The sequence below is a fragment of the Schistocerca nitens genome, chromosome 12, assembly GCF_023898315.1.
Source record: "Schistocerca nitens isolate TAMUIC-IGC-003100 chromosome 12, iqSchNite1.1, whole genome shotgun sequence".
In the NCBI taxonomy this organism is placed as follows: domain Eukaryota; kingdom Metazoa; phylum Arthropoda; class Insecta; order Orthoptera; family Acrididae; genus Schistocerca; species Schistocerca nitens.
Genome location: NC_064625.1, coordinates 195477440 through 195504232, shown reverse-complemented (window position 1 = coordinate 195504232; position 26793 = coordinate 195477440). Strand labels below are relative to the sequence as shown.

The window sequence follows — 26793 nt, the reverse complement described above, 5'->3', positions numbered from 1 at the left end:
GGGTGGGGGGGGAGAAGCTTTTGACAGTAATCCTCGGCACTTGTTCTGTATTGTGCGGCGCAAATTCTTAATGGTCTCACAGTAACCATGTGCATTGATTATCTGGCCCCATGATAAAAAAAGAAAAAAAAAAGAAAAAAAAGAAAAAAAGAAAAAAAAGAAAAAAGAAAAAAAAGAAAAAAGAAAAAAAAGAAAAAAAGAAAAAAAAGGTTCATCACCCATGACTATCCGAGAAAGAAAACCATCACCTTCTACATTGTAGCATGTCAAAAACTGAAGTGCACTGCCCATCCATTGTTTTTTGTGTTGTTGACTACGAATTTCGGGTGAGCAACATAAGCAAAGTTTTTGAAATTTCAGTTTTTCAGTAACAATTTCATGAATCAGTGATTGTGAGGTTTGGGAACTTCCATAGCAAGGGCGCTAAGTGTAAACTTACGGTTGTGCTGAAACTTCTCTTCAGTTGTGTGAGCCAGTTTATCAGTAACCACAGAAGGGCATCCACTTTGTTCTTCATCGTGCACTTGATCACATTCTTCATTGAACAGTCGGAACCCATCTTCTAACCATTGAATCACTCACAGCATTTTGGCTGTAAGCCTTGCAGATTTGCCAATGAATTTCCTTTGGTTTAACTTTCTTTGCATTGGGAAACAAATCGCAGGTCTGATTTCACACGTGACAGCATTTTCAATTACAGCTGACATTATAAAGAAGCACTACAAAGCACATGTCGGTAGTAGCAATCTGAAAATGGCTTACATGTCTTCTCCTCGAGTCAGTAACTGCCGCGCATGCTGGGAACTGCGATTGTAGCGCTGCCGCGGATATAAATATAAACTGAACTTACTTTGTCGACGACCCTTGTATAATGGGCAGACAGGGAGAAGTTTTCAAACTAAGTCAGAGAACATGGTACCACTAGTCATACTAAGTCATCTTTAGCGGTGAATTTGGCACACAGCATGCACAGCTTGTGTAACATTAAAGATGACTTAGAAATCTTGCATAGACAATCAAAAGGCTCAGTGCTTAACATTTGGAAGAGTTAGAAATTATTAAGTGCAAGTTGCAACAACCAAACAGCAATGAACAAATTGAATGCTCAGTTAACTATTTCTCATGTCTACCGTGATCCCCCGCCATAGTATACCGTCATATTTTGTCATCTTTGTATGTTGTTGTTGTTGTTGTTGTTGTTGTTGTTGTTGTTGTGGTCTTCAGTCCTGAGACTGGTTTGATGCAGCTCTCCATGCTACTCTATCCTGTGCAAGCTTCTTCATCTCCCAGTACCTACTGCAACCTACATCCCTCTGAATCTACTTAGTGTATTCATCTCTTGGTCTCCCTCTACGATTTTCACCCTCCACGCTGCCCTCCAATACTAAACTGGTGATCCCTTGATGCCTCAGAACATGTCCTACCAACCGATCCCGTCTTCTGGTCAAGTTGTGCCACAAACTTCTCTTCTCCCCAATCTTATTCAATACTTCCTCATTAGTTATATGATCTACCCATCTAATCTTAAGCATTCTCCTGTAGCACCACATTTCGAAAGCTTCTATTCTCTTCTTGTCCAAACTATTTATCGTCCATGTTTAACTTCCATACATGGCTACACTCCATACAAATACTTTCAGAAATGACTTCCTGACACTTAAATCTATACTCGATGTTAACAAAGTTCTCTTCTTCAGAAACGCTTTCCTTGCCATTGCCAGTCTACATTTTATATCCTCTCTACTTCGACCATCATCAGTTATTTTGCTCCCCAAATAGCAAAACTCCTTTACTACTTTAAGTGTCTCATTTCCTATGCTAATTCCCTCAGCATCACACGACTTAATTTGACTACATTCCATTATTCTTGTTTTGCTTTGGTTGATGTTCATCTTTTATCCTCCTTTCAAGACACAGTCCATTCCGTTCAACAGCTCTTCCAAGTCCTTTGCTGTCTCTGAGAGAATTACAATGTCATCGGCGAATCTCAAAGTTTTTATTTCTTCTCTATGGATTTTAATACCTACTCCGAATTTTTCTTTTGTTTCCTTTACTGCTTGCTCAATATACAGATTGAACAACACCGGGGAGAGGCTACAACCCTATCTCACTCCCTTCCCAACCACTGCTTCCCTTTCATGTCCCTCGACTCTTATAACTGCCATCTGGTTTCTGTACAAATTGTAAATAGCCTTTCGCTCCCTGTATTTTACCCCTGCCACCTTTAGAATTTGAAAGAGAGTATTCCAGTCAACATTGTCAAAAGCTTTCTCTACAAATGCTAGAAACATAGGTTTGCCTTTCCTTAATCTTTCTTCTAAGATAAGTCTTAAGGTTAGTATTGCCTCACGTGTTCCAACATTTCTACGGAATCCAAACTGATCTTCGCCGAGGTCCGCTTCTAACAGTTTTTCCATTCGTCTGTAAAGAATTCGCATTAGTATTTTGCAGTTGTGACTTATTAAACTGATAGTTCGGTAATTTTCACATCTGTCAACACCTGCTTTCTTTGGGATTGGGATTATTGTATTCTTCTTGAAGTCTGAGGGTATTTCGCCTATTTCATACATCTTGCTCACCAGATGGTAGAGTTTTTTCAGGACTGGCTCTCCCAAGGCCGTCAGTAGTTCCAATGGAATGTTGTCTACTCCGGGGGCCTTGTTTCGACTCAGGTCTTTCAGTGCTCTGTCAAACTCTTCACGCAGTATCGTATCTCCCATTTCATCTTCATCTACATCCTCTTCCATTTCCATAATATTGTCCTCAAGTACATCGCCCTTGTATAGACCCTCTATATACTCCTTCCACCTTACTGCTTTCCCTACTTTGCTTAGAACTGGGTTTCCATCTGAGCTCTTGATATTCATACAAGTCGTTCTCTTCTCTCCAAAGGTCTCTTTTAATTTTCCTGTAGGCAGTATCTATCTTACCCCTAGTGAGACAAGCCTCTACATCCTTACATTTGTCCTCTAGCCATCCCTGCTTAGCCATTTTGCACTTCCTGTCTATCTCATTTTTGAGACGTTTGTATTCCTTTTTGCCTGCTTCATTTAGTGCATTTTTATATTTTCTCCTTTCATCAATTAAATACAATATTTCTTCTGTTACCCAAGGATTTCTATGAGCCCTCGTCTTTTTACCTACTTGATCGTCTGCTGCCTTCACTACTTCATCCCTCAGAGCTACCCATTCTTCTTCTACTGTATTTCTTTCCCCCATTCCTGTCAATTGTTCCCTTATGCTCTCCCGGAAACTCTGTACAACCTCTGGTTCTTTCAGTTTATCCAGGTCCCATCTCCTTAAATTCCCACCTTTTTGCAGTTTCTTCAGTTTTAATCTACAGGTCATAACCAATAGATTGTGGTCAGAGTCCACATCTGCCCCTGGAAATGTCTTACAATTTAAAACCTGGTTCCTAAATCTCTGTCTTACCATTATATAATCTATCTGATACCTTTTAGTATCTCCAGGGTTCTTCCATGTATACAACCTTCTATCATGATTCTTAAACCAAGTGTTAGCTATGATGATGTTGTGCTCTGTGCAAAATTCTACCAGGCGGCTTCCTCTTTCATTACTTAGCCCCAATCCATATTCACCTTCTACGTTTCCTTCTCTCCCTTTTCCTGCTACCGAATTCCAGTCACCCACGACTATTAAATTTTCGTCACCCTTCACTATCTGAATAATTTCTTTTATTTCATCATACATTTCTTCAATTTCTTCATCATCTGCAGAGCTAGTTGGCATATAAACTTGTACTACTGTAGTAGGTGTGGGCTTCGTATCTATCTTGGCCACAATAATGCGTTCACTATGCTGTTTGTAGTAGCTTACCCGCATTCCTATTTTCCTATTCATTATTAAACCTACTCCTGCATTACCCCTATTTGATTTTGTGTTTATAACCCTGTATTCACCTGACCAAAAGTCTTGTTCCTCCTGCCACCGAACTTCACTAATTCCCACTATATCTAACTTCAACCTATCCATTTCCCTTTTTCAATTTTCTAACCTACCTGCCCGATTAAGGGATCTGACATTCCACGGTCCGATCCGTAGAACGCCAGTTTTCTTTCTCCTGATAACGACATCCTCTTGAGTAGTCCCCGCCCTGAGATCCGAATGGGGGACTATTTTACCTCCGTAATATTTTACCCAAGAGGACGTCGTCATGATTTAATCATACAGTAAAGCTGCATGCCCTCGGGAATAATTATGGCTGTAGTTTCCCCTTGCTTTCAGCCATTCGCAGTACCAGCACAGCAAGGCCGCTTTGGTTATTGTTACAAGGTCAGATCAGTCAATCATCCAGACTGTTGCCCCTGCAACTACTGAAAAGGCTGCTGCCCCTCTTCAGGAACCACACGTTTGTCTGGCCTCTCAACAGATACCCCTCCGTTGTGGTTGCACCTACGGTACGGCTACCTGTATCGCTGAGGCACGCAAGCCTCCCCACCAACGGCAAGGTCCATGGTTCATGGGGGGACATCTTTGTATAAGTTATATATATGACATCATGGCCCCTAATGTTGAAGGTCATGAGTCACGTTAACTGGAAGGCATTGCATACCATTTTAAGCGCTTGGTTTAATTTTTCTTTTAATGGGTTTGTGTATAATATGCTGTTCCTCAACTACGCAACTTACGTGTAGCTCTACAGCTACCGTCAGTTTATTTCTTGTATTTACTAGTCATGCTGTCTTCTCTGCTACTGGTGATTTTGTGAACCACGATTCTGTAGGTTACTTTATACATTGTGTTGTACTGTCTGCATCTGTAGTCTTGTATTCTTAATATGACATACTCTGTATACTTGACATATCATGTACTATAATGGATAATTTGTGGTATGTTAATTTGATCTCTCTCATATTTTATACAATGGTTCTATTATTTTTAGTTCTTGATCATTTCATTACACATTTTTATTCTTTTTATTTCTTGTCAATCACATTATCCATTGAACAATGAAAGGATAGTTGCTACTCACTGTACAGCGGAGATGGCGAGTTGCAGATTGACACAGCAAAATGACTTTCAGAAAAGAAACTTTTGGCTAACAAGGCCTTAGCTGAACATTAGACACACACACACACACACACACACACACACACACACACACACACACACACAGACCCTGCAAGCTACAGCCAGACTATGAACAGCACATGATGGGAGAGGCAATCAGATGGGGGTAAGGAAGAGGCTGGAGTTGGGAGGGGGAAGTACAGCAGGGTAGGGATGGGGGACAGTTAAGTGCTGCTTGTGGGATCGCGCAGCGATGAGTTGGAGAGTAGGGCAGCTAGGTGCAATGAGGATGTTAGAGAGCGGGGGAGAGAGGGGGGTAGCAGGAAGGGGGAGAAGTAAGAAGACTGGGTGCTTTGGGGCAGTACAGGGCTGTGTAGTGCTGGAACAGTAACTGGGAAAAGGATAGACGGTTAAGGACAATGACAAATGAAGGACGAGTTCAGGAGGGTTTTGGGAACGTAGGATATACTGCAGGGTGAGTTCCCACTTTCACAATTGAGAAAAGCTGGTGTTTATGCGAAGGATCCAGATGACACAGACTGTGAAGCTGTCATTGAAATGAATGTCATGTTGAGCAGCATGCTCAGCAACATGGTAGTCCAGTTGTTTCTTGTCCACAGTTTGTTTTTGGCCATTCATGCAGACAGACAGCTTGTTGGTTGTCATGCTCAAGTAGAATACAGTACAGAGGTTGCAGCTTAGTTTGTAGATCACATGACTAGTTTCACATGTAGCCCTGCTTTTGACAGCATAGGTGATACTTGTGACCGGACTGAAGTAGGTGACTGTGGGAGGATATATGGGACAGGTCTTGCATCTATCTCTATTACAGGGATATGGGCCATGAGGCAAGGGGTTGGAAGCAGGGATTGTGTAGAGATGGACAAGGATATTGTGTATCAGTTGCTCTGTACCACACCTATCTTAGGTAACACCATTCGTATGGTAATATGGCTTTAGCACTTTTAGTAGCAGGTGGTGTTTGAGAGGAAACGTGGGGGGTACTCCTGTGTTATTAGCTGTGATTTCTTAGGTTGTCCCTCCCCCTCCGCCCCTTTCGAATTATTTCTAGCAGCAGCCACTCTACGATGTAAATGTCTACCGAGACATCTCACTGCAGTTCGTGTGGCATCTGTTGACTGTCTTGCTGGGTGTCCGTATCATGTGTTGGCTGAGCCCTTATGCGGTAAACTACTTTTAACGTTCAAAAATTGGCATTCTATGATATTTATGTCTTCATTTTACTTAAGCCTACACTGTGTCTAACCATTCGCAGTTCTTAGGTTACATTAATCTGGCAATGTTATACATTGATTCATTACTTTTTTTTCCACTTATGCCCTGTTTAGTTGACCCAAATGATCTTTTCATGACTCACCCACACAGGAGCTCACATGCTACTCGATAAATTTGCTGCATGTTTTACATGACTGGTACAATTTTCTTTTACAAAATCAAGGTATAACCTGACGTTCACATTTGTATAGACCCTTTTAACATTAATTTTAAATAGTACACCCCCCTTAGTTCCCCCCCCCCCTTTTTTTTTTTAGAGCTTGACAATGGGATTTACTTCCCGATGTATAAGATTTTATCCAAATAAAGGATTTGTCAATTACAACTACATCAGATTAATTCATCATGAAAAATGGTAGCAACAATTGTGGATTTATCAAAATAAATACTGTCACATTTGTTGGTTGAATTACTGATATAGCTTTGGTGTGTTAAGAAATAATGAAGCAGTGTGACATTATGTTTGGTTTGTGAGGCGCTCAACTGTGCAGTCATTAGCGCCCGTCCTAAGTCCCGATTTTTTTCACAGTCAATTTTTGTTTCACAGTCCAATCAAGCCACTGTCACAAATTAAGAGGATGACGAAATGTTGAGGACAACACAAATGCCCAGTCCGTGGGCAGAGAAAATCCCCAACCGGGCTGGGAATCGAACCCGGGACCCCGTGATCCAGAAGCAGCAATACTAGCCACTAGACCACGAGCTGCAGAGACAGTGTGACATGTATGTGCAAAAAAAAAATGTAGATTGTTCTGACAGGCTGCTCCATTACTAGGTCTACATCCGGGTCAAGAGTTGGCGAAGTATAGTTCAAGCAGCAACTTCTGTTGTGCATCACATGCAAAAGTTTTTTGTATAAAATATATACTGCGAATTTTGAGGATCCATTTTTCAAAGGACTTTAAAATTACATGGAAAAGTCAAGGTAGGGTTTGGCACAACTAGTTAAATTCATTGCTGTGAAACATACGTGTGTTGCTCTGTCATTGGTATTTATAACGGATTATCCATACATCATTGTGTTCCCGTTATATATATAACTAGTAGCGCTAAATAAATAGCTCCTTTAAATTCTCTTACAGACTCCAAAACAAAATCAGCTTCAAACATAAGCAGATGACTACACATAACACAATGCAGGTGCTGTTTCATTACTGCTAAGGAGAGAGGGTACCTAAAGTTTTAAATGGAACCTCACTGACAATTTCATTATCTGTGGTTATAATACCAAGGACCTGCAGTTTCAAAGCTAGTAAACAACCTTACAACATAGGAAAGCTAGTTGCACTCTCTCTACACGCTTTCTCAGCAGATTGGATCTATCACACGGCAGAGCAACAAGTTCCTGACTATGTACTTACTGCCATTTGCTGGTATCCTGGACTCTGCAAGAGATGTTATTGCTGGCCCTGTGGGTGCAGGCAGTGCTGCCGTACTGAAGCCACCCTCTGGCAAGGCTACAGGATTGCCAATAATCCTTCCCACCTCCAAACCCTTTGCCAGTATTGTCAGGTCAAGGATTATGATGACACTCCTGCAACACAGATTTGCAATAATCACTAAATTTCAGATGACATGCATTACTAAAAGAAGGGGCTGGACACTGGAACAATGTGAGAATAAACAACAATGAAAGGTATAACCTGTACACTCACTGTGTATGTGTGATTCATTTTTGAAAATTATACAGGAAATGTTTTCTCCTAGTCAAACATCAGCCAGTTCAGTTTCAGATGGCTCAACCTTCTATAATACTGGCTCTTCAGTTGGAAATAATTTTGTGCGTTACCACAACAAATCGCTGTTCAGATATTGTTTACCATTTGTTGTCTGTCCACTGTATTTTTAGGTAGGCCTATGCCTTTAATTTTATGAATTTTAAGACAGCTGAAAAATAGGCGCAAGTAAAAAAATGAAGCAAATAATTAACATAACAAAAAAAAAAAACTGTAATATTTTATAGAGGTAGCTCTAGACCTATTTCATCTAAAGCTTGGTTTGCAAAAGTGTGAACACAAGTTAATGTCCACAGTGTAAACAGGACACAAACAGATGCTAAAAACATTCAGTAGCGATTCATTTGCATTAACGCATGAGCGCTTGTTTCATTACATGTTTTTTCCAGAGAATCAAAATTGGCAGGGTTTTTGCTTCTGCGTTTGCCTAAATGTCAACAGTGCAGAAAGCATTAACTTTTGAAGTCTGCTGTTTTCATGCATGAACTACCTTAGGTATTGAGCAATCCAGGGGCAGAGGAGAAAAATGTTACTGTAATGCCTTTAACCCTTTGACTGCTGAAGGCGCACCACCGTCTGCGGCGTAATCCGTCTACCTGCGCTGCGTGCCTGTCCCTTGGAGCCGCCGCCGGGACCGGATCGGCCCGTGCTGCTCAACCTGCCCTGTGCTGAATATTTCTCGGCTGAATATGACACGCACAGAGCCAGTGTGAATTTTCGGCGGCATTGAGCTGTAATATCTTGGGCAATTGTTTTTGTAAAGAAATAAAATTTGGCCATCTTGTACAATTTTATGCGTTCTCTTAAGAATAATAATGAAAAGAATTTTATGAGCCATACTGAGCCAGAAAATTGTAGGTACATAGGCCAAAAAAATTGGCGCCCGAAAAAATTTCGAAGTTTGGTTTCTTGCATCTCCCGAACTAATGCTATGACGAACGTGCAACTTGGCATGTAGTAGCCTAACAACACAAGGTTCTTAAAGATAAAGTTTCATTTCCATAGCACTTTTCAGAACTGAATGAATTAAGCACAAAATTGAAGATTTTGTAAAAACAGCAAAAATGCAATATTTTCACTCTGATTTTGCTAGAAAACTATGCTCCATAAAACATACCAACTGGAATGAAAGTTGGGCACAAAAATGAATGTAAACTTCGGGTACACATGTCTAGTAGTGTGAACGCATGATGAAAATTAAATTTAGAGTGCAATAGATTGACTGCACAACGATAAGGAATCAAAATTTTTATTACCCTACTATTTTCCAATAATCAACAAATTAGTCGAAAAGATGTTGATTTTTATGAAAAGATGAAAGCAGGGTGTATTCGATACTTCTTTTTCAAATACCGTTTTCTATTAATGCTTCAAAGCCAGTCTCATTCGAACAACAAATTTTAAGCCCCCACCCTCCCCAGAACAAAAATTTTCAATTTTGGCCAACAACAGAGACAAAGTAGCAAGAAAAATCACACTTAGAAAAGAGTTTTAACTTTGGCATGTTGTTTAACATTGATCAAAGGCGTTTAAATCAGTTATGGAAAACATGTTTTGTACAAGTAGACCGAGTGTGCTCCACATTTGTACTACTAAGGATAAAAGATTATAACTGTCCATGTTAATAATTTAAATGTATCATATGCAGATTAATGTATGGGTTTTGTTATACTGGCGCAATGTACTCGGCATAATCACATTTGCCACAGTACAGATATTGCGCCATCTCAATCACCAAGTCCGTTCATTTCCCAGTGAACTGCTACATATGACGTTAGGATTCGTTTGAATAATTTTACACCTGTTGCATCTATTTCCAATCCTTCTTTTCGATCTGGACTTGGACCGGCGAAGGTAAAAATAGATTTATATTTTTTTTACATTTTTGCCTTTTTTTTACTAATTCATTCAGAAGTGTCAATAAATTTTTTCAGATTTATTTCCCAATGATTGGCAATGCTTCTTTGTATGATAAGTCTCAAAGCAGGGTGCAGCACATAATGGAATGTCTTAAGTTTTGCATTGGTATCTAGTTTCCCGGCGCACTTTCTGTTTCATGCAAACCACGCTTCTAAGCATTAGCATACTTTTCTGCGAATGTTCACTCACGATAACAGCCGGAAAATGTCTCCCTGAGAATCGTAGAGGATTCTCGTCATCATAGTGCCTTCCCCTACCAGCTTTTCCCCATTCTGTAGCAAATTTTTCTACCATCTCCCTTACGAGAGAAAGGTGAAACTCTGCGAGTGCCAGTTCTCGCCGTTACCAACCAGTGGAGAGCATGAGCATTTAGAGTGCACAAATTCAGAATGTGAAAAAATATTTCTTATACCATTTCAGTCTTACGCACTGATCCCACCAAGCTCAGTAACCTGTCACAATTGTCAAATGCACCCATACTCTAATTGCGGTTTCTTTATTTTTTCGCAAGTATTTCTGTCGGTTTTCTCTGTTTCAACCATTTGTGTTGTGTGACTTGTGGTCAACATGTACACCTCTCTCTTATTGCGCCACTTGATGGCAAGGACCTTGTCAGTGGACCTAAACTCAGTTTCTCCTCGTTTTAATTTCTTCTGCAGTTTTGGCATGTTGCGCCTGTTCTTACGAACAGTGCCACATGCGGCTGTTCCACGGTTGTGAAGCTAGAGGAACAGGACCGGGCTGCAGTACCAGTTATCGACATATAGAATATGACCCTGTTCCAAATATGGTCCCGTAAGAGCTGCCACTACGTCGCCACTTTTTCCCAATTTGTGGAACCCAATTTCTGTTGTTGCTCCTATATATACAAGAAAATCTAAACCCACTCTGACAGTCACACAGTGCAAATATCTTTATTCTGAATGTACTTCGCTTGGTTGGAATAAATTGCTTAGAAGATAATCGTCCTTTGAACAGCAAGAGACTTTATCGACACAAAGCATGTGATGTGGGCGAAATGAATTGCGAAACGTCTTACGAACTTTTGTCAACAATCGTCCTAAGTAAATAGACTGTTGCCTCCAGTGCTCTCAGAGTACATTCTCAGAAGTAGACAAAAACGGTCTCGGGACATAATTTCGCTGAAAACTGGTGTGTTCAAAAGGGTATCTCTGGACCAATAATCACTTAATTTTAACTTCTTAACTTGCGCCATTAGAAGGCAAACAGAAACAAAACAATACATTTTCTCAAATCCAGTGTCTTTCCACTTTGACAGTCGAGAATTCACAGATTCTGTAGTATTTTCTCTGGTGTAAACGTAAAAGCGATTTGTTTCGTCTGCAATAAATTGCAACAGTTTTTTCAGACATAAATATCACAAAAAATGAAACAATGCTTGGGTCAGTATCTAATTGACATTTGTGTCCTGAACTCGAGTCATTGAAGCGACGGTTGAGCGGCTGGAAATATGTTTCTTTCCAGGCAAATGTGTCACTTAAGTGTGCTCTTTTCTGAACCGTTTCACTGTCACTGTCTGATTCCTCGGATTCAGAGGAACTGCTGACTGTAATTCTTGCTCTCCCCTCTGATGTAAAGGATACTGAGGGCTACAGCTTCTAGATTCTGTTGAAGACTCATCACTGTTAGCAGCGTCAAGTGATTCACACTCACTGTCGCTCTTAGTGAGCACATCCAGGATTTCTTTATCTGAGCAACCACGGCGACATAGAAAACAAGAAAACGGACAAAAATACAGGAATCTAAGTCGAATTCTGCAAAGAGCGAACACAGCAACAAAGAAATATGCACTCTCGAACTACACAGTCAGACCACTGAACAGTTACTAGAAGAGTGAGGTGGAAAAATAGCTCTGCGTGTATACACGTCCGTAGCCCTAAGGTAGTTGTGACTCAGTGCACCCAAACAAGTCCCTAGCGGTAGGAAGGCCGGTGGCGTGGGACGTGTAAACACTTCCTTAGCACTGTAGGGAAGACCCAAGAACACGTTCACCAGCTGTGAAGATAATGTTCTGCTGCAAAATATTCCTCCGAATTTGATAATAGTAATGGACAAAGCGGCACACCATTCTGTTGTAATGCATAAAACTAAGACAATGCAGCAAAGGTTGAACCTACCATGTATAAATATGGCGAAGTTAATGGAACTTTTTTGCTGTACAAGCCAAAAACTTCACGCTAGCAGGTCGACCAACTGGTTGATGCTAAAGGACACGGTTTAATCACACTTCCTCTGTATCACGTTCATTTAAATCCGATTGAGAATATAAAACCACCAAGAAGTCTGCACTCACTGAGGTTGAAATGCTAACAAAAGAAGCCACTGCAAATGTTGCACCACATGACAGGTCTCGAGTTGTCGTCATACCGAGAAGGTAGTTTAAGACACAAGGGTTCATGAAAAACTAAGACGAGTCTTGAACACACAACTTCTCTTGTTGCCATGTTGAAAGTTGCTTCTTTTGCCAAAACACAGCAGAGTTTACAAATATCATCTGATTAACATTCTAATACAGTTGACGCTGCAACAGAATCCTGAAACACTGTACTATTAAACTAGCATCTAAGGGCAACAAAGGTCCACAGTTCATGAAAAAACCAATTCTCAGAATAAAAATAAATGTTTAACTTCAGTTATATTGTTGCAAAACCCACAGCAATTCTTGGTTCACCAGCTGTTTATTATCCTTAAAAATCACATTACTTCATTTGAAAGAAAATTTGTAGTTTCTTGAATATCAGAGTAGAGATGGAAGCTTCACATATTAATCATATGGCAAAATCCTATCCTAATGTTATCATTTGCCAAACCTTGTTTTGATATCTCAAACCATTTATGAGATGTTGTTGATGTTGTTGTTGTGGTCTTCAGTCCTGAGAATGGTTTGATGCAGCTCTCCATGCTACTCTATCCTGTGCAAGCTTCTTCATCTCCCAGTACCTACTGCAACCTACATCCTTCTGAATCTGCTTAGTATATTCATCTCTTGGTCTCCCTCAACGATTTTTACCCTCCACGCTGCCCTCCAATGCTAAATTTGTGATCCCTTGATGCCTCAAAACATGTCCTACCAACCGATCCCTTCTTCTAGTCAAGTTGTGCCACAAACTCCTCTTCTCCCCAACCCTACCCAGTACCTCCTTATTAGTTATGTGATCTACCCATCTAATCTTCAGCATTCTTCTATAGCACCACATTTCGAAAGCTTCTATTCTCTTCTTGTCTATATTTATCGTCCATGTTTCACTTCCATACATAGCTACACTCCATACAAATACTTTCAGAAACGACTTCCTGACACTTAAATCTATACTCGATGTTAACAAATTTCTCTTCTTCAGAAATGCTTTCCTTGCCATTGCCAGTCTACATTTTATATCCTCTCTACTTCGACAATCATCAGTTATTTTGCTCCCCAAATAGCAAAACTCCTTTACTACTTTAAGTGTCTCATTTCCTAATCTAATCCCCTCAGCATCACCCGACTTAATTCGACTACATTCAATTATCCTCATTTTGCTTTTGTTGATGTTCATCTTATATCCTCCTTTCAAGACACTGTCCATTCCGTTCAACTGCTCTTCCAAGTCCTCTGCTGTCTGACAGAATTACAATGTCATCGGCGAACCTCAAAGTTTTTACTTCTTCTCCATGAATTTTAATACCTACTCCGAATTTTTCTTTTGTTTCCTTTACTGGTTGCTCAATATACAGATTGAATAACATCGGGGAGAGGCTACAACCCTGTCTCACTCCCTTCCCAACCACTGCTTCCCTTTCATGCCCCTCTTATAACTGCCATCTGGTTTCTGTACAAATTGTAAATATCCTTTTGCTCCCTATATTTTACCCCTGCCACCTTTAGAATTTGAAAGAGAGTATTCCAGTCAACATTGTCAAAAGCTTTCTCTAAGTCTACAAATGCTAGAAACATAAGTTTGCCTTTCCTTAATCTTTCTTCTAAGATAAATCGTTAAGGTCAGTATTGCCTCACGTGTTCCAACATTTCTACGGAATCCAAACTGATCTTCCCCGAGGTCGGCTTCTACCAGTTTTTCCATTCGTCTGTAAATGATTCGCGTTAGTATTTTGCAGCTGTGGCTTATTAAACTGATAGTTCGGTAATTTTCACATCTGTCAACACCTGCTTTCTTTGGGATTGGAATTATTATATTCTTCTTGAAGTCTGAGGGTATTTCACCTGTCTCATAGATTTTGCTCACGAGATGGTAGAGTTTCGTCAGGACTGGCTCTCCCAAGTCCGTCAGTAGTTCTAATGGAATGTTGTCTACTCCCGGGGCCGTGTTTCGACTCAGGTCTTTCAGTGCTCTGTCAAACTCTTCACGCAGTATCGTATCTCCCATTTCATCTTCATCTACATCCTCTTCCGTTTCCATAATATTGTCCTCAAGTACATCGCCCTTGTATAGACCCTCTATATACTCCTTCCAACTTTCTGCTTTCCCCTCTTTGCTTAGAAGTGGGTTTCCATCTGAGCTCTTGATATTCATACAAGTGGCTCTCTTTTCTCCAAAGGTCTCTCTAAATTTTCCTGTAGGCTGTATCTATCTTACCCCTAGTGAGATAAGCCTCTACATCCTTACATTTGTCCTCTAGCCATGCCTGCTTAGCCATTTTGCACTTCCTGTTGACCTCATTTTTGAGATGTTTGTATTCCTTTTTGCCTGCTTCATTTACTGCATGTTAATATTTTCTCCTTTCATCAATTAAATACAATATTTCTTCTGTTACCCAAGGATTTATACTAGCCCTCGTCTTTTTACCTACTTGATCCTCTGCTGCCTTCACTACTTCATCCCTCAGAGCTACCCATTCTTCTTCTACTGTATTTCTTTCCCCCGTTCCTGTCAATTGTTCCCTCATGCTCTCCCTGAAACTCTCTACAACCTCTGGTTCTTTCAGTTTATCCAGGTCCCATCTCCTTAAATTCCCACCTTTTTGCAGTTTCTTCAGTTTCAATCTGCAGTTCATAACCAATAGATTGTGGTCAGAATCCACATCTGCCCCTGGAAATGTCTTACAATTTAAAACCTGGTTCCTAAATCTCTGTCTTACCATTATATAATCTATCTGATACCTATTAGTATCTCCAGGATTCTTCCAGGTATACAACCTTCTTTTATGATTCTTGAACCAAGTGTTAGCTATGATTAAGTTATGCTCTGTGCAAAATTCTACAAGGCGGCTTCCTCTTTCATTTCTTCCCCCCAATCCATATTCACCTACTATGTTTCCTTCTCTCCCTTTTCCTACTGACGAATTCCTGTCACCCATGACTATTAAATTTTCGTCTCCCTTCACTACCTGAATAATTTCTTTTATCTCGTCATACATTTCATCAATTTCTTCATCATCTGCAGAGCTAGTTGGCATATAAACTTGTACTACTGTAGTAGGCATGGGCTTTGAGTCTATCTTGGCCACAATAATGCGTTCACTATGCTGTTTGTAGTAGCTAACCCGCACTCCTATTTTTTTATTCATTATTAAACCTACTCCTGCATTACCCCTATTTGATTTTGTATTTATAACCCTGTAATCACTTGACCAAAAGTCTTGTTCCTCCTGCCACCGAACTTCACTAATTCCCACTATATCTAACTTTAACCTATCCATTTCCCTTTTTAAATTTTCTAACCTACCTGCCCGATTAAGGGATCTGACATTCCACGCTCCGATCCGTAGAATGCCAGTTTTCTTTCTCCTGATAACGACGTCCTCTTGAGTAGTCCCCGCCCGGAGATCCGAATGGGGGACTATTTTACCTCCGGAATATTTTACCCAAGAGGACGCCATCATCATTTAATCATACAGTAAAGCTGCATCTCCTCGGGAAAAATTACGGCTGTAGTTTCCCCTTGCTTTCAGCCGTTCGCAGTACCAGCACAGCAAGGCCGATTTGGTTAATGTTACAAGGCCAGATCAGTCAATCATCCAGACTGTTGCCCCTGCAACTACTGAAAAGGCTGCTGCCCCTCTTCAGGAACCAGATGTTTGTCTGGCCTCTCAACAGATACCCCTCCGTTGTGGTTGCACCTACGGTACGGCCATCTGTATCGCTGAGGCACGCAAGCCTCCCCACCAACGGCAAGGTCCATGGTTCATGGGGGAAGATGTCGTTATCAGGAGAAAGAAAACTGGCGTTCTACGGATCGGACCGTGGAATGTCAGGTCCCTTAATCGGGCAGGTAGGTTAGAAAATTTAAAAAGGGAAATGGATAGGTTAAAGTTAGATATAGTGGGAATTAGTGAAGCTCGGTGGCAGGAGGAGCAAGACTTCTGGTCAGGTGACTACAGAGTTATAAACAGAAAGTCAAATAGGGGTAATGCAGGAGTAGGTTTAATAATGAATAGGAAAATAGGAACGCGGGTAAGCTACTACAAACAGCTTAGTGAACGCATTATTGTGGCCAAGATAGATACGAAGCCCACACCTACTACAGTAGTACAAGTTTATATGCCAACTAGCTCTGCAGAGGACGAAGAAATTGAAGAAATGTATGACGAAATAAAAGAAATTATTCAGATAGTGAAGGGAGACGAAAATTTAATAGTCATGGGTAACTGGAATTCGAGTGTAGGAAAAGAGAGAGAAGGAAACTTAGTAGGTGAATATGGATTGGGGCTAAGAAATGAAAGAGGAAGCCACCTGGCAGAATTTTGCACTGAGCACAACTTAATCATAGCTAACACTTGGTTTAAGAATCATGATAGAAGGTTGCATACATGGAAGAACCCTTGAGACACTAAAAGGTATCAGATAGATTATATAATGGTAAGACAGAGATTTAGGAACCAGGTTTTAAATTGTAAGACATTTCCAGGGGCAGATGTGGACTCTGACCACAATCTATTGGTTATGGCATGTATATTGAAACTGAAGAAACTGCAAAAAGGTGGGAATTTAAGGAGATGGGACGTGGATAAACTGAAAGAACCAGAGGTTGTACAGTGTTTCAGGGAGAGCATAAGGGACCAATTGATAGGAATGGGGGAAAGAGATACAGTAGAAGAAGAATGGGTAGCTTTGAGGGATGAAGTAGTTAAGGCAGCAGACGATCAAGTAAGTAAAAAGACGAGGGCTAGTAGAAATCCTTGGGTAACAGAAGAAATATTGAATTTAATTGATGAAAGGAGAAAATATAAAAATGCAGTAAATGAAGCATGCAAAACGGAATACAAACGTCTCAAAAATGAGATCGACAGGAAGTGCAAAATGGCTAAAGATGTAGAGGCTTATCTCACTAGGGGTAAGATAGATACTGCCTACAGGAAAATTAAAGAGACCTTTGGAGATAAGAGAACGACTTGTATGAATATCAAGAGCTCAGATGGAAACCCAGTTCTAAGCAAGGAAGGGAAAGCAGAAAGGTAGGAGTATATAGAGGGTCTATACAAGGGCGATGTACTTGAGGACAATATTATGGAAATGGAAGAGGATGTAGATGAAGATTAAATGGGAGATAAGATACTGCGTGAAGAGTTTGACAGAGCACTGAAAGACCTGAGTCGAAACAAGGCCCCGGGAGTAGACAACATTCCATTAGAACTACTGATGGCCTTGGGAGAGCCAGTCATGACAAAACTCTAACATCTGGTGAGCAAGATGTACGAGACAGGCGAAATACCCTCAGACTTCAAGAAGAATATAATAATTCCAATCCCAAAGAAAGCAGGTGTTGACAGATGTGAAAATTACCGAACTATCAGATTAATAAGCCACAGCTGCAAAATACTAATGCGAATTCTTTACAGACGAATGGAAAAACTAGTAGAAGCCAACCTCGGGGAAGATCAGTTTGGATTCCGTAGAAACACTGGAACACGTGAGGCAATACTGACCTTACGACTTATCTTAGAAGAAAGATTAAGGAAAGGCAAACCTACGTTTCTAGCATTTGTAGACTTAGAGAAAGCTTTTGACAATGTTGACTGGAATACTCTCTTTCAAATTCTAAAGGTGGCAGGTGTAAAATACAGGGAGCGAAAGGCTATTTACAATTTGTACAGAAACCAGATGGCAGTTATAAGAGTCGAGGGACATGGAAGGGAAGCAGTGGTTGGGAAGGGAGTAAGACAGGGCTGTAGCCTCTCCCCGGTGTTATTCAATCTGTATATTGAGCAACCAGTAAAGGAAACAAAAGAAAAATTCGGAGTAGGTATTAAAATCCATAGAGAAGAAATAAAAACTTTGAGGTTCGCCGATGACATTGTAATTCTCTCAGAGACAGCAAAGGACTTGGAAGAGCTGTTGAACGGAATGGATGGTGTCTTGAAGGGAGGATATAAGATGAACATCAACAAAAGCAAAACAAGGATAATGGAATGTAGTCGAATTAAGTCAGGTGATGTTGAGGGTATTAGATTAGGAAATGAGACACTTAAAGTAGTAAAGGAGTTTTGCTATTTGGGGAGCAAAATAACTGATGATGGTCGAAGTAGAGAGGATATAAAATGTAGACTGGCAATGGCAAGGAAAGCGTTTCTGAAGAAGAGAAATTTGTTAACTTCGAGTATAGATTTAAGTGTCAGGAAGTCATTTCTGAAAGTATTTGTATGGAGTGTAGCCATGTATGGTAGTGAAACATGGACGGTAAATAGTTTGGACAAGAAGAGAATAGAAGCTTTCGAAATGTGGTGCTACAGAAGAATGCTGAAGATTAGATGGGTAGATCACATAACTAATGAGGAGGTACTGAATAGGATTGGGGAGAAGAGGAGTTTGTGGCACAACTTGACCAGAAGAAGGGATCGGTTGGTAGGACATGTTCTGAGGCATCAAGGGATCACCAATTTAGTATTGGAGGGCAGCGTGGAGGGTAAAAATCGTAGGGGGAGACCAAGAGATGAATACACTACGCAGATTCAGAAGGATATAGGTTGCAGTAGGTACTGGGAGATGAAGAAGCTCGCACAGGATAGAGTAGCATGGAGAGCTGCATCAAACCAGTCTCAGGACTGAAGACCACAACAACAACAACATGTTTCCTTCTCTCCCTTTTCCTACTGTCGAATTCCAGTCACCCATGACTATTAAATTTTCGTCTCCCCTCACTATCTGAATAATTTCTTTTATCTCATCATACATTTCTTCAATTTCTTCGTCATCTGCAGAGCTTGTTAGCATATAAACTTGTACTACTGTAGTAGGCATGGGCTTCCTGTCTATCTTGGCCACTATAATAATTTATGAGATATGAGGGATTAATGAGTAATTCATTCTAGCTTCTTTTGCTGTTGTGTGTGTGTGAGATGGAATCGTTTACACACATTTCATTTTCTCAAGATTGGAGACAGATAGTGATATCCTTCCAAGTTTAAAGAATAATTCAACATGTTATTGACATTTTATATGTGACAACATATGACCTAACATCCACCAAATACAAATCAGTGACTTTAAAAAATTGTTGCAGCACTGTTTACTTAATATCGAAATAGCACAATAATTATGACCATTAATGAAATGATAGACAGTTCATCATGAAGCTGATGAATTAAGCTATAAGATGTGTAAGAACCAGAGTTTGTTACCAAACAGTTTCTCTAAATTCGTTTGAGAAAGACTCCAGATCAGCCAATTTGTGCGACTTGCTTTTCATGCAAGCCTGCCACATAGGCCTGGCTTTATGGTCACCTGCATGTGTACTCAGCACATGCTGGCAACTACACTTCCCTTCACTTGCTCCGTACTGAACTGTTGCAATTAATTTTAAACACATTATAACAGAAGAATATAAATCTCGCCGTAGTTTGCTTGATGCCAGGCATCCACAGCACAAAACAAAGAAAGAAATTTTGCTTGGCAGGAAATTTCTAAAGCAGTCAACATCCTACATTTCTAAGTGAAGAAAATGGTAAAGTCATTAATTGCTTAATTCAAGAGGAACAAAGTGAACTGGGCACAAGATGCAAAACATTAAAGAAATACTTGCAACTAGTGTGACTGTGACCAGTTTCTAAAAGTCACCTTTCATAACTGTTGTCAGTAGATAGGAAACAGCTCTGTAATTTTTGCTCATCTGCAATGAGTAGCCCAAGATAATAGTCTATTGACACATGTGTTCTGAAACATGTATTAGGAAGGCTGGAGCTCCAATTCAGTCGTAAAAGTATCACTGTCACCAAGCATAAACATTCATAAATCAATATCCTCTCTCCTCTACAGCAATTCAGCAACACACTACTTGTCATACAAAAACCATACCACGTGTTTGCAATACGAAATAATCCTATTTGTATTCATAATTTGATTTCACGACTATACTAGCATTGTACTGACAAACCCGGGTGCCAATGAGTTATATAACACACAACTCGCATTCATTAGTGCTTGTTCTTTCACGTTCTCTTCCATTTTCTCCACTGCAGAGGTTTCCTCACTGTTACAAGTAAATGGTATTGACAAACAGTGATTGTACTGTGAATGCTGCTTCTGCTTGTATTCATTTCCATTGGTCTTACACAAAGCATAACTGCTTTTAACCTATTTAAGAATATTTATTGACTCCAGGTCTGAATAAATTTCTAGATGAAAAATAAAAATCAAAAATTCTGTTGCTTTAGAGGTACCCAAAACACTCAAGAGAATGTAGCACTTGTCAGAAGCGTTGATAGCTTCATCCAGAATCAGCAGCTACAAGCACTGGCACTCAAAAACAGTTAACCCTCCCTCCAATTATCAGCTCAGCATTGGTATGCTGCGAATTCACAACATTTGACATTACGGGGTACTATATAAAATGTTATTACCATTCTACATCTTTATTTTTCATATCAACATTTTTTTCTCAACTATCACCCTGGCGACAAACACATTCCTCCCAGGGACTAATGACCTAGTAGTTTGGTCCCCCCCCCCCCCCTCTTAAACCAACCAACCAACCAACCAACCAACCAACATTCCTCCTTCAATGTTTCCCAATACAGTCGATGTAGAATGTTTGATGTTGACAAAGCCACAATCCCACCTCTGTTTGCATCACTTTATCACTACCACAGTGAAGTCCTCAAAAGTATTCAAACAGGTTGGTTGGTTGGTTGATTTGAGAGAGGTAACCAAACAGCGAGGTCATAAGTCCCATCAGATTACGGAAGGATGCGCAAGGAAGTCGGCCGTGCCCTTTCAAAGGAACCATCCCGACATTTGCCTGGAGCGATTTAGGGACATCACGGAAAACGCAACTCTGGACGGCCAGACGCGGCTTTAAACTGTCGTCGTCCTGAATGTGAGTCCAGTGTGCTAACCACTGCACCACCTCGCTTGGTACCGAAACAGGCAAAAACTGGATGGTGCTAAGTTGGGACTGTATGGAGGGGACCGATGACAGTGAATCCGAGGCGTGTAATTGTTGCAGATGTTGCAGCATTCTTGTGTGGTCTGGCATAGTCATACTGGAGGACACAACTCGCCATGTGTGGATGAACTCTTTTGATTTCTAAACTCTATTACAACATGCTGTTTCTCATGCAGCAACAGTTACTTTAGACACCAACATGTTACAATTTTGAGCCCTCTAGTGACATAGGGCTGCACATATGTAGACAGGAAAAATAAAGAAGTGGAATGTCAACTTTTATTTTAGTTAGAAAGCTTTAAGAGTTTTCACATAAAAATTTGGAAAGATCATTTTTCAGCTTACTTAATGTATGAATTATTAATGTAATCTTACAGGGAGCACACTCAACAAAAAAAAGAATACTGGATCCACTGCTCCCGAAATCTCACATTAAAAGGAATTCTCCATACTCAGCAGCAATTATGACTACACATTCAAGAAGGACTGAATAATAACAGCCGTCTACTACACATTAAACACTGTTTTCATCTGACACAGACGTGTATGAAGACTATGGGTTTCTTCCTAAGCCTTGAGCCCGAACTGACAATTATTTCTATGAATTTTCATTATATGATGTAACAGGTATAATTGGACACTGCCTTATTAACTAAACCCATTGTCAATATGTGCCTAAAATCACAGTAAGACAGAAAGGAAAAGTGGCGAACCAATGTCTTACGCCAACATACTAGGAGCTTACATTTCCATTCTTACCATCCAATTATATACCAAAGATTCATTTTATGGCTCTTAAAATGCAGTAGTAAGTGAATCTCTCCAGTAAGCAACACAAATATCAAATGAGGACTCACATTTCTGGCCTTCCTAATTTTTGAACCATAGATGTAAACAAGTGGTTCATTCGGACTACGGAGTAGACCGACAGCTCTCCAGACGTCACCTTGTCATTCAAATGTCTTGCAAGCAAGGCATACTCGTTCAAGTGGTAGCCATCAGAAACCACAAGCTTATATCTCTCTCTTGGTCCTGTTATTCTCGTGCTGCCCTGAAAATCGAAAAATAAATTAATCTAATTGGTTACACACATATTGGCATGAGTATTTGTTGCCTGCTACTTTTCAGTGAAAGAAGACTGCCTAAAAAACCCCACACTGAGCTCTGACAGGAAAAACTTCAGTATCTAAGAATGGAATCTCCATCATGCTGATAAGTAAGACACTCTGAAATTTCACACCAATTTCTCACTTCCTCTCTTTATTGGCTCATTTGCATCACCTGCAAATTTTATGTAGTCTCGCTTGTGGTTTGGTTAGAAATACAAAAAGAAATATCATTTAGCTTTTTAGCACAGCATGTCAAATGACAATGTTTTGGAATGTTAATTCCTTTATCAGTTTTATATCTTGCAAGTATGAAGATACAAAAATTGGTTCCACATGTTCCCATTTTGTAAACATTAACACAAAATCATTAGTCTCTAATATCGCTGTGTTTTTCCTTCAATGTATCAAATGGCTTTCAAATTAAAAGGGAGTTTTACGATATCAAGTACATCACATTTGAGAACTTCAAGATAAGGCAATTTGTTCAATGTGAACAAGAATCATTTGTTTTCCCTCCGCCTACCAATGAGAGAGGCATTTTATAACAAAATTAGCTCTTTCTTAGTGAGGTAGCATCATAATATTAATGTTCTCAATGTGCACCTCCAGTGCTTGCCATCAGATATGTCTTCTTCATCGAAGTTCTTACAAGAGGGCAAGAAGTCAGCCACCTTCTCTATGCCTCTGTCTCTGCACTGGCAGAAAAACGAACATCGCTTATACTAACAACGGGTGATAACCGTAACAAATTTTGTGTAAGGGATACTTCAACGTACGATTCTTCCTCGAAGATGGCATACTTCACAATCAAACCGTCATACAAACGCTGGCAGTAAACAAGGGATTGTATAGAACTGTAATACTTACCAGTAACTGCATTACCGGCTCTTTAACGGTGCCCCCACGTATTATAGTCTGCAAATTGGAAAAGTGACCATTAGGAAACGAGTCGCACTACAATATACTGGTAGAACATGTATATAATAGACATCAATTACAATGCTCCAACAGGCATAATAATGACCGTTCCTTGCATGGCCTAAAAGGAAAATCAAATCAATTTCATGTAGAACAAATTAGAAACAACCTATATGACAGTCACCACTGACATTTAAGCCTTGCACATTTGCTAATAAAGTGACAGTCGACCTTGAACACGGCATTAGTTTCACAATGTCACATTCGTGTAGCGCAATAACAAGACTTCAAAAATTTCACTTCCATTATGCTGCAGCTAATTCCGAGAGTATACTGTAGATTTGATAACGTGAAACCACGACGTTAATCTCACTTAGTTTACAAAAACTATCCCTCATGGTATACCAACTAAAAAACTCACGGCAAGTGCTCCCGCGCTAAGTTGCCAGTTCATCTTCACGTAATAACTACACACGCAAGCTACTATTCACTATATACAAAATACAATTATCCATATTACCTTCAATTTCAAATAGTCCTATGCCGCGGTAAACATTGAGTCAGAGATACTACAGCACAATTCTCCAAAGTGGTTCACCCTTGGTTGGCTGTAGCACGGCCGCCTGTATTAGTTGCTTCCATACACATGAAATTTCTTCCACGACAACATCCAACGCGACCAAACCGGCAGTAACACTCGCATAAGTCAACTTACATTTGAAAGAACCCTCCTTGCACTCTGTCATGCTAACTCGTAAAGCCGGCATTTTATTTCACATCCATGAAATTCTTACATGCTCATCCCCTTACCACAAATCACTGCTCCACTCGCGTAAGTCAACTTTCATGTAGAAACACCGTACTTCATACTTTCATACTTGCACACTGTCATGCAAACTTCTTGGCGTTCTACTTCCTTACAAGATGTCATTTCTCCCACCAACTTACAAACAAGTCAATCTTCTCTCATTCTATTTTTTTTCTTTATTGTGATTTTAAAACCTACGCTGCTCTTCAGCCATAGAATATACAAGGGGCAAAAACAGTGAGAAGACACATAAGTTACAGAACGGTGGGCAATAAAACAGGAGACACATAGAGACAAACACGGAGCCGTTCACACTCGTCGATAATCCACACTGCTAACTGATGAGACGACACACAAACACTGAAGATGACGATGGCACTGGTGAACGATGGAGTGTGACGGTGAACACTGAGCACTAAACACCACGGCACACACAAAACACTGATGGCGATGATCTCCGGCGCGCGAATGTCCATTTAGCGTGTGCGAGTCCGGGGACCTGCCAAGAGGGGAACAGTGGTGAGGTGGGGGAGAGGGGAGAAAAAGGATGCCAATGGCTGAGGAGACGGGGGCAGGAGGAGAGGGACAGGGGAGGGGAAGCCCGGGGGAGGAGGGGAGAGAAAAGGAGGAGGGAGGGAAAAGGGAGAGAAGGGAGGGAGGGTGCCCAGAGGAGCAAGCACAGGAGGAGCGCAGGAGGATCAAAGTTGGTAGGAGGGGTGATGGAGGGGAGGAGGACATCATCAGGGAGGGGGAGCTGGCGGAAGCCACCTTGGGAGAGGGTAAGGAGGGTGGAGAGATGGAGACCGGGTGGGACGTGGGAATACAGGCGCGGCAGCGGGTGGGGGTGAGAGAGGATCGGGGAAATGAGCGGGTGAGGAGGATCGAGTTTACGGGAGGTGTACAGGATCCGTATCCTTTCCAGGAAAAGGAGGAGGTGGGGGAAGGGGATGAGATCGTACAGGATCCGCGTAGGGGAGGGGAGACGGATGCGATAGGCGAGGCGGAGAGCATGGCGTTCAAGGATTTGGAGGGATTTATAAAAGGTATGGGGGGTGGAGATCCAAGCCAGATGGGCATAACAAAGGATAGGGCGGATGAGGGATTTATAGGTGTGCGGAATGGTGGAGGGGGCCAGACCCCACATACGGCCGGAGAGGAGCTTGAGGAGACTGAGTCGGGAGCGTGCCTTGGCTTGGATTGTCCAGAGGTGGGGAGTCCAGGAGAGGCGATGGTCGAGGGTGACGCCAAGGTACTTAAGGGCGGGAGTGAGGGCGATAGGACGGCCATAGATGGTGAGATAGAAATCAAGGAGGTGGAAGGAAGGGGTGGTCTTGCCTACAATGATCGCCTGGGTTTTGGAAGGATTGACCTTGAGTAACCACTGGGTGCACCAAGCGGTGAACCAGTCAAGATGGGATTGGAGAAGGTGTTGGGAGCGCTGCAGGATGGGGGCAAGGGCAAGGAAGGCAGTGTCATCGGCAAACTGGAGAAGGTGGACGGGGGGTGACGGCGGCGGCATGTCCGCCGTGTACAAAAGGTACAGAAGGGGGAAGAGGACGGAGCCTTGGGGCACACCGGCGGAGGGGAAAAAGGTGTAGGAATCTGTATTATGGATGGTGACATAGGAAGGACGGCGGGAGAGAAAGGAGCCGATCAGACGGACGTAGTTAATGGGAAGGGCGAAGGTTTGGAGCTTGAAGAGGAGACCGGAATGCCTTACGCGCTCATAGGCACGTTCGAGGTCCAGGGAGAGGAAGATTGCGGAGCGACGGGAATTAAGCTGTTTGGAAAGGAGATGAGTGAAGTGAAGGAGAAGGTCGTTGGAAGAGAAGGACGGCCGAAAGCCACACTGGGTAATGGGAAGGAGGCGGTGCTGGCGGAGATGCTGGTGGATGCGTCGGGTGGGGATAGACCTTGCTGAAGACCGAGGTAAGGCTGATGGGACGGTAGGAGGAGACGGCGGACGGCGGTTTGCCGGGTTTAAGGAACATGAGGATACGGGAGGTTTCCCACAGGTCGGGGTAGTAACCGGTGGACAGGACTACATTGTAGAGCCTGGCCAGGGTGGAGAGAAAAGAGACAGGAGCTTCACAAAGGTGACGGTGGGTGACACGATCGTGACCACGAGCGGTGTTGCGTTTTGTGCGGAGTGTAGCAATGAGATCCTGTGTAGTGATAGGGGTATTGAGTTCCGTGTGTGCAATGTTGTCCAAGTACTGAAAACCAGGAGCGAGGGGAGGGACAGAGGTGTCAGTTCGATCGCAGATATCCGGGAAGAGGGAGTAATCAAACAGGAGATCATCGGGGATGGAAAACACATCGGACAGGTAGGAGGCAAAGTGATTGGCCTTACTAAGGGCGTCAGGGAAGGGGTGATCATCATGGAGAAGAGGATAGTAGGGGGATGGCTTAGTTCCGGTAAGGCGACGGAAGGCTGACCAGAACTTGGACGAGTTGATAGGTAGGGTAGCATTTAAACGGGTGCATGTCTGCCGCCAGTCCCATCGTTTCTTAGCCGCGAGCAAATTACGAATGTGTCGCTGGAGTTGCCGGTGGCGTCGTAGGGTGTCCGGGTCATGCGTGCGGAGGAAGGCACGGTAGAGGCGGCGGGATTCACGGAGGAGGAGGACGGCCTG

General features: G+C 41.6%; 1 protein-coding gene across 1 annotated transcript in view; it reads right to left on the bottom strand.

Moving 5' to 3' along the window:
- Positions 1–23797, bottom strand: part of LOC126215267 (uncharacterized) — a 116126-nt gene extending 92329 nt beyond the window's left edge. Inside the window, exons 1-4 of the mRNA XM_049941951.1 lie at positions 23771–23797; positions 23299–23346; positions 22180–22373; positions 7689–7861 (exon numbers count right to left, since the gene is read on the bottom strand). Of these exons, the coding sequence (XP_049797908.1) occupies positions 7689–7861; positions 22180–22373; positions 23299–23310 (379 nt within the window). The 5' untranslated portion in view covers positions 23311–23346; positions 23771–23797. The remainder of the gene's footprint in view (positions 1–7688; positions 7862–22179; positions 22374–23298; positions 23347–23770) is intronic.
- Positions 23798–26793: the final 2996 nt, after the last annotated feature.